Source organism: Cheilinus undulatus, linkage group 1 (assembly GCF_018320785.1).
Source record: "Cheilinus undulatus linkage group 1, ASM1832078v1, whole genome shotgun sequence".
Taxonomy (NCBI): Eukaryota; Metazoa; Chordata; class Actinopteri; order Labriformes; family Labridae; genus Cheilinus; species Cheilinus undulatus.
Window position 1 is genome coordinate 12448427 of NC_054865.1, and position 14010 is coordinate 12462436.

General features: G+C 38.5%; 1 protein-coding gene across 1 annotated transcript; it reads right to left on the reverse strand.

Moving 5' to 3' along the window:
• Positions 1–840: 840 nt before the first annotated feature.
• LOC121527067 (up-regulator of cell proliferation-like) lies at positions 841–11409 on the reverse strand. The gene is made up of 3 exons (XM_041813791.1): positions 11074–11409; positions 7934–8001; positions 841–6919 (listed from the first exon to the last, which is right to left on the reverse strand). The coding sequence occupies exons 2-3, from the start codon at positions 7962–7964 to the stop codon at positions 2235–2237; spliced, it is 4716 nt and encodes a 1571-aa protein (XP_041669725.1). The 5' UTR covers positions 7965–8001; positions 11074–11409; the 3' UTR covers positions 841–2234.
• Positions 11410–14010: the final 2601 nt, after the last annotated feature.

Sequence of the window (14010 nt, forward strand, 5' to 3'; positions counted from 1 at the left end):
AGGGGGTTAAATGTGGGAGGCTTTGCCAGCAGAGCTTACACCTGATCTAGACTGGGATCATTTTAAACTGGGACTGAAACAGTTTTTAAAGAAGACTCAGTCCTGTACTCATGGATGATCATGTGCTTCCTTTTGTCTTTTTAATGTTGTGCTTGTTTTGTATCTGTTGTCTTAATGTTGTGATTGATTATGTGTATTTCACTGTAGAAGATGTATTTTCAAGAGGGCTTTTCCTTTCTCTTTTTTCATAAATTCTTCCACTTAAGAAAAGCATGTGTGTATTTTAGCCACCTCTACAAATAGTATTTAATATTCTTCTTATTTTATAGATAATGCATGTTAACTTAAAACAAATATGCCTAAATTAAGTTCCCCTTAGAGCTGCCTGTACATATTTAATGTTTTAAGTGATGCTTGCAAAGAAAATTAAAATTTCTAAGACCTCATATTTATTCAGAGGGTTTGCAATATTCTTATGTATTCAAATAAACCCTCCAATATTTACACCACCTGCAAAAAAAAGGTCTTTAAAGTAGATTTTACTCTAACTCAAGATTGCAATGATGTAAAAGTAGATAGGCTAACTGGTGCTTCAGTTACTGTTCTCCCTTAATCAAATTAAACAGATTGTACAGACTAACACTGGAAAGAGTGATTGTTAAGAGATGCGCCATGCTTGTAGATTAATCCCCAAAAATATGACTACAGAAATGTATCTGTTCTGAAAACTTTATTCAAAAGTCAAGTCTTTCAATGCTGACACTGACACTGATGAATTAAGAACAGTTTTTCATTGTTTTTATACACATTCAACTTTTTCCCAACAAACAGTATGCATTAATCAAATTTATTGCTTGTCATTATGAGTTAAGAAAGAAAATCTGAACAGTCAAACAGAAAGACAAATAAGAACAACAGCATGTGAAGCTTGTTATCTCATCATATGTCTGAATTTACAAAATAAGGCCACACTTTTCCTGCTATCATCTGCTATCATCAACATTACTGAAACATGAAAACATTTAGTTTATTTAACAAGACAGATTCACTGACTGAATCAAATACACATTAAAGACAAACTAATTTCCATTGACAAGAAAAACAAAAGTCAAAATGATTAGACCATGACAATGTAGAAAACATCTTTTTAAAACTCTTTGTGTAGAAACATTTTCCACAGCGTCACCATCAATAGTTGTGACTAAGCGCAAACATCAAAACATCAGTACAACAAAATTTTATCAAAACATAAGACCAGGAGTATGTGAGAGTCACACAAAAGTACAGCAAGTTAGCCCTTAAAGTCATTTACATTCACATCTTATACTACAGTGTTGTCAAGCACATGTAATTTTTTTACTCTCTTGTGTTTTTGTTACACGAGATTTTAGGAGCACCAATCAGAAGTCCAACTGGGAAACACAACAGGAAACATTTGAACACCAGTGCATCAAAACATCATATTTTTTCCACATGATCTTTAGTAAAACATCATCTTTTCATCCATACTTTCTTGTATGGTCTTAAAGAACATTATGATCATTGCTACCTTAATTATTATTGTGCACATTCAATTAAAATCCACATAGCAAAACAACATCACAAAATAACAAAGAGAAGTCATCAAAAGCTGAAAGAAAAGGCAAAATACGATTTTCATTATCAAATCTTTGAATTGATCATTGTGTGTGCTGACAAAAAATAAAAAAGATTTCAGCGTTATCTTTGAACAGAATAAAAAGTCACAACTGCAAAAGATAAGTGAACAGAAACACAAAGAATTCTCTATCTAATCACTATATTTATACTCTCTGGTCGTAAAGAATGAGTACTGACAGAATTTTCGTGACAGAGACAATGGAATATTTCTACTTTACAAAACACAATCTCAAAAGTTCAACATTACTATTTAAGTTCATGCACACTAGTCAGCTCATTGTCTGTCCTCAGTCACATTCACCAGACCAAGGTGCTGAAATATTCACTGTTAGAAGCATTTCTTGTTGAGACCACAACATCAGATTAACGAAATCAAAACACAGAAACAGAGAAATGATTATCAGAGTATTTCATGGGTTCTTTCTCCCTTTTTAAGATATCCATTTGTCAAGGTAAGCAGGTAAATGACTCTAAATTCAATCATTGTTTTGCTGAAAGCCCTAATGTGAGGGCTGGAGGGAAAGCTCCACTATTTAAATGTTTTGTGTTGATGGATATTTTCCAGGATTGTGTGTTCACTGTATGTTGAAGGCTTCTTTTAAACCTGTCAGTGCCTGTTCTTTTGTGATGCTTCTCCAGGCCGCTGGAACATCAGCAGGCTTGGCTTCGTATTCTTCAGCAAATTTGTCGTTGTATTTTACCAGAACAAACTTCCAGTAGTCAGAAGCTTTGATGCTGCAGTCAGGAGGAATGTGCCAGTCTGGATAAAACTTGGCGTAGTCCTTATAATTCTGAGTTTTCCATTCAGTCTCTGGGCTTTGGAATGTTTGCTCACTGTGGACGTCTGTTGTACACAGGTTTACAACCAACTTCTGAGTTTCTGAGCACCTGTACGTACCAAGACCTTGAGGCCGGTGCACAGCTGCATGGTGTTGCTTGTGTACTTTCCCTGCAGCCTCACAAGGAACTTTACAGAATGGACATTGTTTCCCACAGCCAAACACTTGCTTGAAGAGCTCATCTTGTGGTTTGATTGGGAGTTTGTGCAGAGTCTCAGAGATGTTTTTGGAGTTTGAGAATTCCTCCTGCAGCTCCTTCTTCAGTTCATCTAATGATGTAACGAGCATGTCTTTAAATGGATGGCATGTGCTTTGGATTTGAAACAAGATGGTTTTTTCCTCCTCCACTGAGATCGAGATGTCTTTGATCAAGCACTTGCGCATGTTGTTGATGAGCTCTGGGATGCTCTCTTGGTTATCTGGCAGCAGAGTGCCATCGCTGTGTTTTGAAGATTGTCTCAAAGCTTCTGTGATTTTGTAAACTATGACCTGCAGAATTTTATTCTTCAGTTTGCACAGAGTCTGGCCCTCTGACATTTTCTGCAGGACCTGCTGAAAAATCCAGTCCTTAACAAATACTTCATACTGGCTGATGTACTTGACAAAACTGACAAAGTCACCTCTTTCCAACAACTCTTTCTGAATGTTGTACTGGAAAAAAGAGCGAGAAGTGTACTGTGGTGAATGACAGCTTGTTAAAATGTCATCAGCAATGTCGACTCCCAGAGATTTGTTGATGTACTCCTCAACAGCAGGTTTCATACAAACCCTGACATATTTTTTTGCTTTTCGTTGGCAATCATCTCTCTTGTTGTATAAATCATTGAAGTTTTCCAAGTACTGTTTCTTTTTAATCTCCAGCTTAATTTTTGGATCCCTGTCAGTCAAGTACTTTCTGTGCATGTCAAGGAACTTCCTCGAGGCAAAGCCACAAATATGGAGTTTCAGGTCTATCTCAAACTGGGGCGTGTGGTTCCTGGAGCGTCGCTTCATGGATTCATCTGCCTTTTCCAGAAGCTCCTTTGTGAAAGAGTCATGGTAGTCTCTGCCTGACTGTGCAGTGTATTCCATAAATCGTGTGCAACAATCAATGACACTGTCTGCCAGGCTCTGCAGTTCTCTCTTCATATCTCCCTGCCTCCATACTTTAAAACTTGTCTTTACATGCTCTGACTTGACATGAAATTGACTGGTCCCCATTTGTTGGAGGTCTGTGATTTTCCGTAAGTTTTCATTGACATTAAGGTTGAGAAAATGTCTTCTCAGTTGGTTAAGGACTTTTGCTGGTATGTCTTGTTCTTTCAGGCCAGCCACATTTTTAGTGACATCTGCCCACATCTTTTCAAACTCTTCCTTCAGCTTCTCCTCAGACAGCTTTTGGGGTTTGCAGTCTCTCACTACTGTCATGACCCGTTCTTCAATCACTTCTCTGTGTTTTCTCTGAATGTCTTCAGCCTCTTTTGAACTTTTTTTGTAGTGAAGTGCACGATCCAAGTCATTCTCTGCTGAATGTTGGATTTCATTTCCAAGACTCCCGATTTGTAGCTTGAATCCAGTTTTGAACTTCTGAATTAGATTCACATGTCTGTCTTTCCTTTTGTAGTACTCTTGGAGTTTCTCTTCCATTATTTGTTTTTGTTCTGCTATTTTGTCTAACAGCTCTGACTTTTTTGATTTGACCATGTCATTCAGATCCTGAAGGTCAGACTGATTGTCAGCATTTGAGATTTCCATTTCAGTGGCTGTTTGCCAGCGGGAAACCTCTTTTCTGAACTCCCAGTCCCACGTTTGGAACTCGATGCAAAGGTTGTCATAGGCATGAGCTACAAGAGTGTTTCTGAAACTAAAAAGGAAGTTCTCATACTTCACTGCTTTCCAGAGACTTTTCACCCACTCTAGAAATTCTGGGATATCTGAAACACGATCGCTTTTGTCTCTTTTTGCAGTCTCCAGAAGATTTTTCTTGAAATCTGCCACAGCTTCACTGTAACCTGTGTTCACTGGTGCCATTGGAGGGGTCCCGAGCCACAGTCCTGGGATGTTCCAGTTATTTTTTTCCAAGTCATAGTCCAACACATCTGTGAATGACTGTTTGTCGGGATGTTTTTCCATTTCGGCAGCAATTTGCGTCATTTCATTGAGCTGCTCCAAGAGATGTTTTCTCTCTGTCATGGTCTTTGCGTGGGCAGAAACTCCACCAATATTTTGGTGCACAAAATGACATATTGGTTTTTTCCCAATTGTCTTCATCCTCAAGAATGCATGAGTTGCAATTTGCAAAACATCTTTCATTTCAGTGGAGTTTTCCATTGCAATGTTGATAATGGTGACATCACTTAAGCCAATGACAAAGGTGGCTAGCTGGTTATCGTGCTCATAACTGTCTTCTAGCTGTGCCAAACAAGGAGACTTAAGACCTTCTGTGTCAATCAGAACTAAGAAGTCATAGTTCAACTCGGCTTGCATGTCATCACTGACTCTGAGAAAGAGTATGTATGCTCCTCTTGTGCATCTGCCACTGCTGACAGGAAACTGAACACCAAACATGGTGTTGAGGAGTGTTGACTTTCCTGAACTTTGAACACCCAGCACAGTCAGCACCAGGAGTCGGCTCTTCCCTCCAACCTTGTTGTGGAGCTCCTTCAGCACATCTGTCACCCACCTCTGTGGGATGTTGGAAACATCTCCATCAAGAAGCTCTAAAGGATATCCATCCAACAACATTTCAGCAGCCAAACCAGGGAGACGAGAGATTATTTCATCACAGTTTGGTGACTTTGAGGTGAACTCATAGATCAGCCCCATCTCTCTCATGTAATGCTCTATTCCCAAAGAGCTTTCCAGCAAAGCTCGATCCAGCTCTGCAATCTCTTTCACATCTTTCTCCTTTTTGCTATGCTGTTCTGACAACTTGTGACGCAGTAAAGATTGTTGCATGGCAGGCTGCAGATGAGCATTCAGTTTAAGTTTCATCCACTTCAGGAAAAAGTCTCTTTTCACTTTGTCCCTTTCAGATATTTGTTTGGTGAAAATATTCATGGCTTCAGAAAGTTTGTATTTGCCAAGCTCCTTCAGGATTTCTTTTTTTTTGTCTTGTAGCTGAGATTTCTGTTCTTCCAGTCCTTGATCACCAGCTTTTTGTGACCTACATTCCTCCATTTCTATCTTTGACAGACTTTTCCAGTTAACACCCTGTAAAGGCAGCTGTTTGTTCTTGTAGTCTGGTATTGGTTGCAAACCAATTCCTTTCACAATCTCCTCAGCAGCCCTCTTTTGTTCGCCACTTATGCTTTCATCCTCAGACAGGCCGAGTTCAACAGCCTTGTCAAGCATGTTTTCAATTTTTGTTGGAGTTTTCATATTTGTCAGTGATTTGTTGATGGTTGCACAAAGTTTCTCTGAAAACTCTATTACATTTACACGTGAGTCTTTGATTTTCACGCTGGTCTGTGGTAGATTTAACTGTTCCACTGCTATCTTGACGGTGGTCAGATCCTCTTTAGCATTCTCCGCCTTACGGTTCACAACCAGGAACAGTTTAGATGTCACGTCTTTAAGAGATGTCAGGATCTTCTGCTCATCTTCTTCAACTTTGTCCAGAAATACAAAGGTAGCAGTTGACACTTCAAAAAGAAAACTAAATTGGGAAAGTGACTGACCAATGTCCCCTCTCAGATTAGCAACAGTGACTGGTTTTGGGAATTTGTCAAGTTTTTCTCTGCCAGAGGGGAGGTACCAGCAGACCTCAGTCAATCCGTTTGCAATTTTTCTTTTGTTGGCTCCTCCTTTCATATCTCTGTGTATGAACATGTTGCTGCTGTACTGGCCAAGGCTGAGAATATGATTCAAACACTGGGACTTGGATAAACTGCAGTTTTTAAGCCTCACAAAGGAGAAGAATGGTAGTTCTGTCTGGACAATGCTGTCTTCAACAAACCCTCTTGATTCAGACATTTCATGTGGACGCCACTCTTTGACGATGTCTCTCAGAGCCCACAGCATCAAGGTACACAGACTTTTGTTGCCATGGGGCAGCAGCAGTGGGACAGAAAACTGGCACACTGACATTTTAAGGGCTATTTCTTGTTGTAAGAAGCTGTCAGCACAATAGAAGAGTGCAACTACAAGGTCAAGAAGGTTCACCTTATTGTCTGCAGAGTCCTCTGCAGTGTAAAGGTCTAGGTCAAAGACATCATTGTTTTCTTCCTCTTCATTATCGACTTTGTTTGATATTTCTGTATAGTTCCTGCATTCTGCATTGATTTTAAACAGTTTTCTGAGAAAACACCATGGTATTTCCTCTACTGATGAAACATCTCCATCATACACACTGTTTTTGTTGATCTCCAAGACAGACCGCAGAGTGAGCTTGTTGGGATAAAATCTGTCCAGTCCAAGTTTTGAGAGAAAGTTGAGAAGGACTGTCAGAGAGAAAAAGAAAACATTTTAAATATTAAGTCCCTGTTAAATTTTACTGATTTAATAACATATTCATTTGATATCTATTCATGTCATAGTTTACAGTGAATATATCAGATTTCCCCGGTGCACATAATATCACACTGATCTGTCTTTTTTCTTTTTAAATCTGCAGAATAATTCTGCTTTCTGCTAACGTTCTTACAGTCTTACAGTCTACAAAACAGTCTTAGCATTTGCTTCTACTGCTAATCCTTTATATGGATGATCAACATGGATGCCTTCTTATTATAAAAACTTATGAGGTTTACAGCTGCAAGAACCTTCATTGTTTTTTTCCATTTTTTATCTGTCTGTCTCTTAGAGATGGGCCAGATCTGATCCAGACTCTGATTTTTTCACTGGGCCGTGAACACATCATGTTGTAGTAATGTCGCTGTTAGCAGAGCAGCAAGCTATGTGAGAGATAGTAGCTCTGTCTGAGTCCACTCATCATCATATTTCAATTTGACACTAAACAGCAGTCAGATAACCCAGACATGTCCAGGTGATAATTATGAAAAGCACAGCAATGAGGTAAAAGATGGGATCTCTCCTCTCTGTCTGTAATAACTGCAACATAAAGGAGTCTGTTCTGTCTGTCTGACTGTGGCTTTAATCAGAGCTGCTGATACTCAGCTTACAACGGCCTTAAAAAAAATTGTTTAAAGATGTGTTTTCAATCATGACTCGCTTGTTTAAATTAAAAAAAGTGGATTGGCCCATCTCTGTTGTTACTGTGGTGGGCTTCTAGTCTTTATTGCAGTATGTGAGTGCAAGCACGTATGCTATTTTGGTAAATATCCCTTCACACCCTTTTACAATGACATCAGATTGGGAATTTGGTTACAAATGTCATGTTTCAGACAAAGTTTCTCTTTTCTATTATGTACCTGCTATCTGAGATGCTTGGTCTATAGATTATAAACTGAAAGGCTCAATGAATGAATGAACACATAGAAGTATTGATAAGGTACCTGTAAGATCTTCTTTATCATGTGAAGACATGGTCCCACTTCTCCTTTAGTCTCCTGTGCTTTCAAACCTAGGAGAAACATCGAATGTCATCTATATTGTTTAAAAAAACTACACACTTTGTTCTGGAGAGTCAATGCAGATAAGTTTCAAACAGTTTCTAGAAAGACTTTGTGCAGTCAACACTAAAATCAGCACATTTGCTAGTTGGCATGTGCCAGTTAAACTGAATATGCATACTTTCATCAATTCAGGTCTGCAATGTAGGTTAAATGCTATATCTGGACTAGAACGCGGCTGCATTAAAATGATGGTTAAAATCAGTTAGAGAAATGGTAATAGATCTGGGCATGATAAGCTGGATAACAGTAGAGTCTGGATCCCTTGCTAGTCAGCCTCAGAATTACAAGTCGGTGTATTCTTAATATTTAATTTTTATCAGGAATCAGGCACAATTCATTGAATTTTAATCACAATTTTCACCTTCCCAAAATCAAAGACAAACATTTGTTAGTGATTAGTTACCATTAGATTCATGCTCCATCAATACAGTCATGGATGAAAGTATTGGCAATCTTGGAATTTTTCCAGAAAATATACCATTTCTCTCGGAAATGGTTGAAATTACAAATGTTTTTGGTATGCACATGTTCATTTCCTTCATTTGTATTGGAACAACACAATAAACAGAGGAAAGAAAACCCAGAACTGACACAATTTTACACAAAACTCAAAAATTGACCAGACAAAATGATTGGCACCCTTTTAAAACTGCGGGTAAATCATTTCATTTCAATCATGTGATGCTCATTTAAACTCACCTGTGGCAGTAACAGGTGCTGGCAATCTAGAAATCACACCTGAAGCCAGTTAGAATGTCTAAAAGTTGACTCAACCTTTGTGTTTTGTGCCTGTGTGTGACACACCAAGCTTGGAGAAGAGAAAGAAGAGCCGAGAATTATTTGAGCACTTAAGAAGCAAAATTGTGGAAAAATATGAACAATCTCAAGGTTTCAAGACCTTCTCCAGTAATCTTGAAATTCCTTTGTCTCACTGTGTGTAAAATAATCAAGAAGTTTATAACCCATGGCACTGTGGCTAATCTCCCTCGGACATGGACAGAAGAGAAAAATTGACAAAAGAATGCAATGCAGGATAGTTGGAATGGTGAAGAAACATCCTCAGTCAACTTCCACACGATTTCAGGCTGTCCTGCAGACTCAGGGTGCAAAAGTGTCAGCTCGAACCATAGGTCATAATCTGAATGAGATGAAGCGCTATGGCAGGAGACTGAGGAGAACCCCACTGCTGACAAAGAGACATAAAAAAGCCAGACTGGAGTTTGCAAAAATGCACCTGAGTAAGCCTCAATCCTTCTGGGAGAACATTTTGTGGACAGATGAGACTAAGGTAGAGCTTTTTGGAAAAGCACGTCATTCTACTGTTTACAGAAAACAGAATGAGGCCTGCAAAGAAAAGAACACAGTACCTACAGTCAAACATGGTGGAGGTTCAGAGATGTTTTGTGGTTGTTTTGTTGCCTCTGGCACTGGGTGCCTTGACTGTGTGCAAGGAATCATGAAATCTGAGACAATCAAAAGATTTTAGGCCACAATGTAGGGCCTAGTGTCAGAAAGCTGGGTCTGCATCAGAGGTCATGGGTGTTCCAGCAGGACAATGACCCCAAACATACCTCAAAAAACACTAAGAACTGGTTGGAGACAAAGCGCTTGTAAGTAGCCACCCTTCAAGTCTGAGAGACCTGGAGCAGTTTGCAAAAGAAGAGTGGTCCAAAATTCCAGTTGAGGGGTGTAAGAAGCTTGTTGATGGTTATAGGAAGTGATTGCTTTCAGTTAATTTTTTTTCCCAAGGCTGTGCAACCAAATATTAAGTTGCCAAATATTAAGGTGCCAACAATTTTGTCCGGCCCATTTTTTGAGTTTTGTGTAAAATTATGTCAATTTTGGCTTTTTTTCTTATACTTTTTTGTGTTGTTCCAATACACATAAAGGATATAAACGTGTGTACCAAAAAAAAATTGTAATTGCAACAGTTATAATTTGCTTCGACCAGAGCTGCCTATTAGAACTAGGAATCAGAATCAAGCACACCACCTGAAACCACATTACATTGAGTTGTGAGGAATAAAAAGTCTTGATTCTATACTTTAAACGCAGGTTAATTCCTTTATTGCAAATCAGCATGATCATAGCTTACAAATCATTATCACTGAGTAAATGCTGATTAGTAACAAGCAAAATCAGGGAACTGCTAGTTTAAAATCACAACTTGTAAAAACACAATAACAATGGTTATGGTAATAAATAAAATAGAATAAAGCAAAAATTGTTACAACCTGTTTTTTTTTTATCTGAGACAGTTCAATTTGAAGTCCATAGCCAATCATAAAAGACAAGGACCAACCAATTACATTTAGGGATACGATGATGACTGGGTCCGCCCACTTACTGCCAAAAAGAAACTCTGCTCGTGAGCGAGCAGGTGAAGGTTTCGCGAGCAGAAGAGCAGTAACAGTAGTTGTGTGTTCTCTCAGATTCTGAGTGCGCTCAAGGCATGATTTTCCTCCCTCAGGCCACCATATTGCTCGCGTGGGTAGAGATGCTCTGCGCGCAAGCGGTGTGAAAGCTCTTGCAAAAGTAATTTGCCAATCTCTTATACGCTCTTGAATTTTGACAGTATTATGCTGCCATACATCCAGACCACTAAGGTCGTCTGGTGCAGGTCTGCTCCTTGTCCCCAGAGTCAGAATTAGACATGAAGAATCAGCATTCAGTTTCTATGTTCCATATATCTGGAACAAACTCCCAGAAAACATCTGGTCTGCTGAAAGTCTGAGCTCTTTTAAATCAAGGTTGAAGACACACTTGTTCACCGCTGCCTTTATCACTTTTTAAAGTCTCTATTTCAACTACAACTCTGCACTGTAACTTTTACTGCAATAGCTTAGTTTTTATCTTTTGTTGTTTTTATTTGCTGTTTTTATCCTTTTTCACATTTTTTGATATTTCTACTGTGTTTCCTTTTCCATCTGTCATTGTATCTTGATGTCCTGTGTGAAGCACTTTGAATTACCTTGTTGCTTAAATGTGCTATACAAATAAACTTGCCTTGCCAACCTTACCTTGTCAGCTTGGAGGCCCCTGCCTCAGAAACTTGATGGTGAAAAGGCCAAAAAGAAAAAGGCCTCCTCCACCCCCACAGCATGCAGGGAGAGAGGGGAACAAAGAAAACCTTGTAATTAAAAAATTTGGAGAGTCTTCTACTCAGCCTACAACCAGAGGGAAAAATACAGGAAGCACTGTCCAGTTTTAGAGCACAAAATCCCTTCTGTCTTCCCCAACTCTCTCTCAGCAAAATGTTCAAAGATCAGCTCAAAAAGCACCCATATCTCAGCAAGAAATGAGCCACTTTCTGAGAGCTTGAATTCGAACCGGCTGGGTTGATCTTGCTTGAAGAATGCTGCCCCGAAAACTGACTAGATCTCTCTTTGTTGTCTTCCTTTTTATAGGGTTACACACTACATTATTCATATATATCATTTGCATGCCTCCATCTCCTCTCAGCCTATGAGGGTGCGGCCTTGTTGTACATACACACTAATGATAACAACTTTAGCACACGAACCTTGCTCCCCCCCCTTAAGCTCTCTTGGTCACTTCTACTTTATTTACTGATAAGCATATCATTTTACATTAAAAAGTAAGTTTGACCACCCAAACCTATCCTTTAATCGTCTATTTATTGCCAAACTATTCCCATTAACATGCTCAAACAGTATCCAGGCATAGCCTTTTCTCTCTATCAGGTTTAAGCTTTTTTGAACAGCTTAACTTTAACCTTTCACATAAAGGAATACCTTGACTTTGAACATCAGTAATGTTATATATCACATATTTTATACTAATGTTGCAAAGTTTTACTCCTAAATTCAACACCTAATATGTTGTCTATGAAACAGTATTTTACCAGTATAATATGGGTTCATGATATTTGAAAACAGGTACCTGTTGATCAATTTTTTATGAGGTCTAAGATCAGAATAGATAGATTTCCAGATTAATGAATTACCAGATTAGTCTCATACTACCAATTACAGGACTATCTTAATGCTAAACGTCAATAAGGTTATGAAAATATATTATTCTGCACTGTTGCTGCAAAGTTTCTCATGATTTGGAGCACATGAACATTCTGTTTTTCTCTACAATGGCTCAAGGATGCGACCAGGATGCACACACACCCCAATGATGTCAGACTTTTTCTGCTTCTCTTCTCATGGCTCAAAAGTACAGCCAGGATGTACCACCTACCAACTTCTCTTTCTTTCGCTTAGGGCTCTCTAGCGTTACTTCTGCTTATTTGCAATGACCCCCCCCCTGCACACTTCTTTTCTCCTTACTGTCTCTCTGCTGCCCTGCTTGCCTCTACCTCAACTACCTTCTTTTGTTACACCTGCGCACCCAATACTTGTACAATCATGATAATTAAATGCTTCAACAAAAATTTCTATAACACTTACATAATGTGATTACTAAAGGCTCTAAAACCAATGCTATACAAGTACTAAACATTCTGCTGCAAAAGCTACTTTGATTATATTTAAGGATTAATAAATGCTCTTCTGCTGCTATTCTGGTTTGGAATCACTGTTCTTGCTCCCTCATCACTGCCTGCAGCACCATTCTCCCTTCTCCTATGATGTCTGTGAGATCTTTCTTCCTGCTGAGGCCTCTATGAACTCCCAGCCTGAAGCCTATATCCCCAGTCTTGGTAAGGTCAGATCTGGGACCGACCTTTTTATTTTCAGTGAGCTCTCCACATTTTACCATTTTGAACAGGAATGAGGGATTTCAAACTGAATTCACCCAAATTTGAGCCCGTTCACTGGGCTTCTCTGAGAAGTCAGAAATCAATCAAGCATAACATTCAACCACTAAAACAATTTTTTTTCTATTCAGGAATGCAAGTAAATAACTTTAATTTCACATATTAATCAAGAAATAATTATGTGCTTTACTATTTTTTCAGTTTTTTTGTAAATTTGAAAATTCATGGATAACAATAATAATTATATTTTAGCATTAAAAATATCATTTGTGTTAAAGAGCTTCTACATATTGGTGAATTAACCATTGCAGAAACATTTAAAAAATGATTTTGTAATTATCAATGCTGTCAATTTAGGGCAGCTGTGGCATAAACCTCACTTTGGGTGGTGGTCTAACAAATTTGTTAAGCACTGTACATGTAATCTTTTCTAAAATTAATAGCATGACTTTATCAAGAGGAAGTGGCATTGATAGCCCTCCAAATGAGAATAATGTTTTCCCTTTTCACCAACACCAGATGCTTGGTTCAGACTGCTGCAACACTTGCACTTGACAACTGACTGCAGCCGTAGCATGCATTAAGGGTGGGAGAAAAAAATCAGCTTAGTGTCATGATATTTTGTCTGGCAATATATTGTATCGTCTCATCTACCAAGTAATAATTTTTCTTTAATTAATGTCTAATATGAACTATGATTCATAAAGTCTAAAATTACAAACATGGCAGCACCAGGGCACAAATGAGATGGATATGACACATGACGTTTGCAAAAAGTGCTAAAGGAAAATAGGATACTGCGGAAATATGACAAACATGAGGGCAACACTAATGCTAAATCAGCTAAACAGTTGAAAAAAATGTTTCGATCACAATATATAGCAATATAGGGTATCCCAAATCTCACTGTATTGCAAAATATTTAAAATCACAATAACATTGAACTGTAACCCAAGTATCGCTCCTGAAAATACTCCTGTCACACTCAGGTTGCGAGAACTCAGAGCACAACCTATCTCTACTGCTCTAACCAACCCTCCTTAAATGTGTGTAAATGTGCCTGCTGTACTTTATAAAAGAACAGAGAGATAGAAGCTGTGTCGACTTGTGAGACTCACCTACGGGGGCCTTGTGTGGTCCAAAGAACAAACCCTCCTGAAAATGCATCCTCAATGATCTCGTAAGAAAACTGAATAATTTAAATCCTGGAAAATATATAAGGTTACTTCAA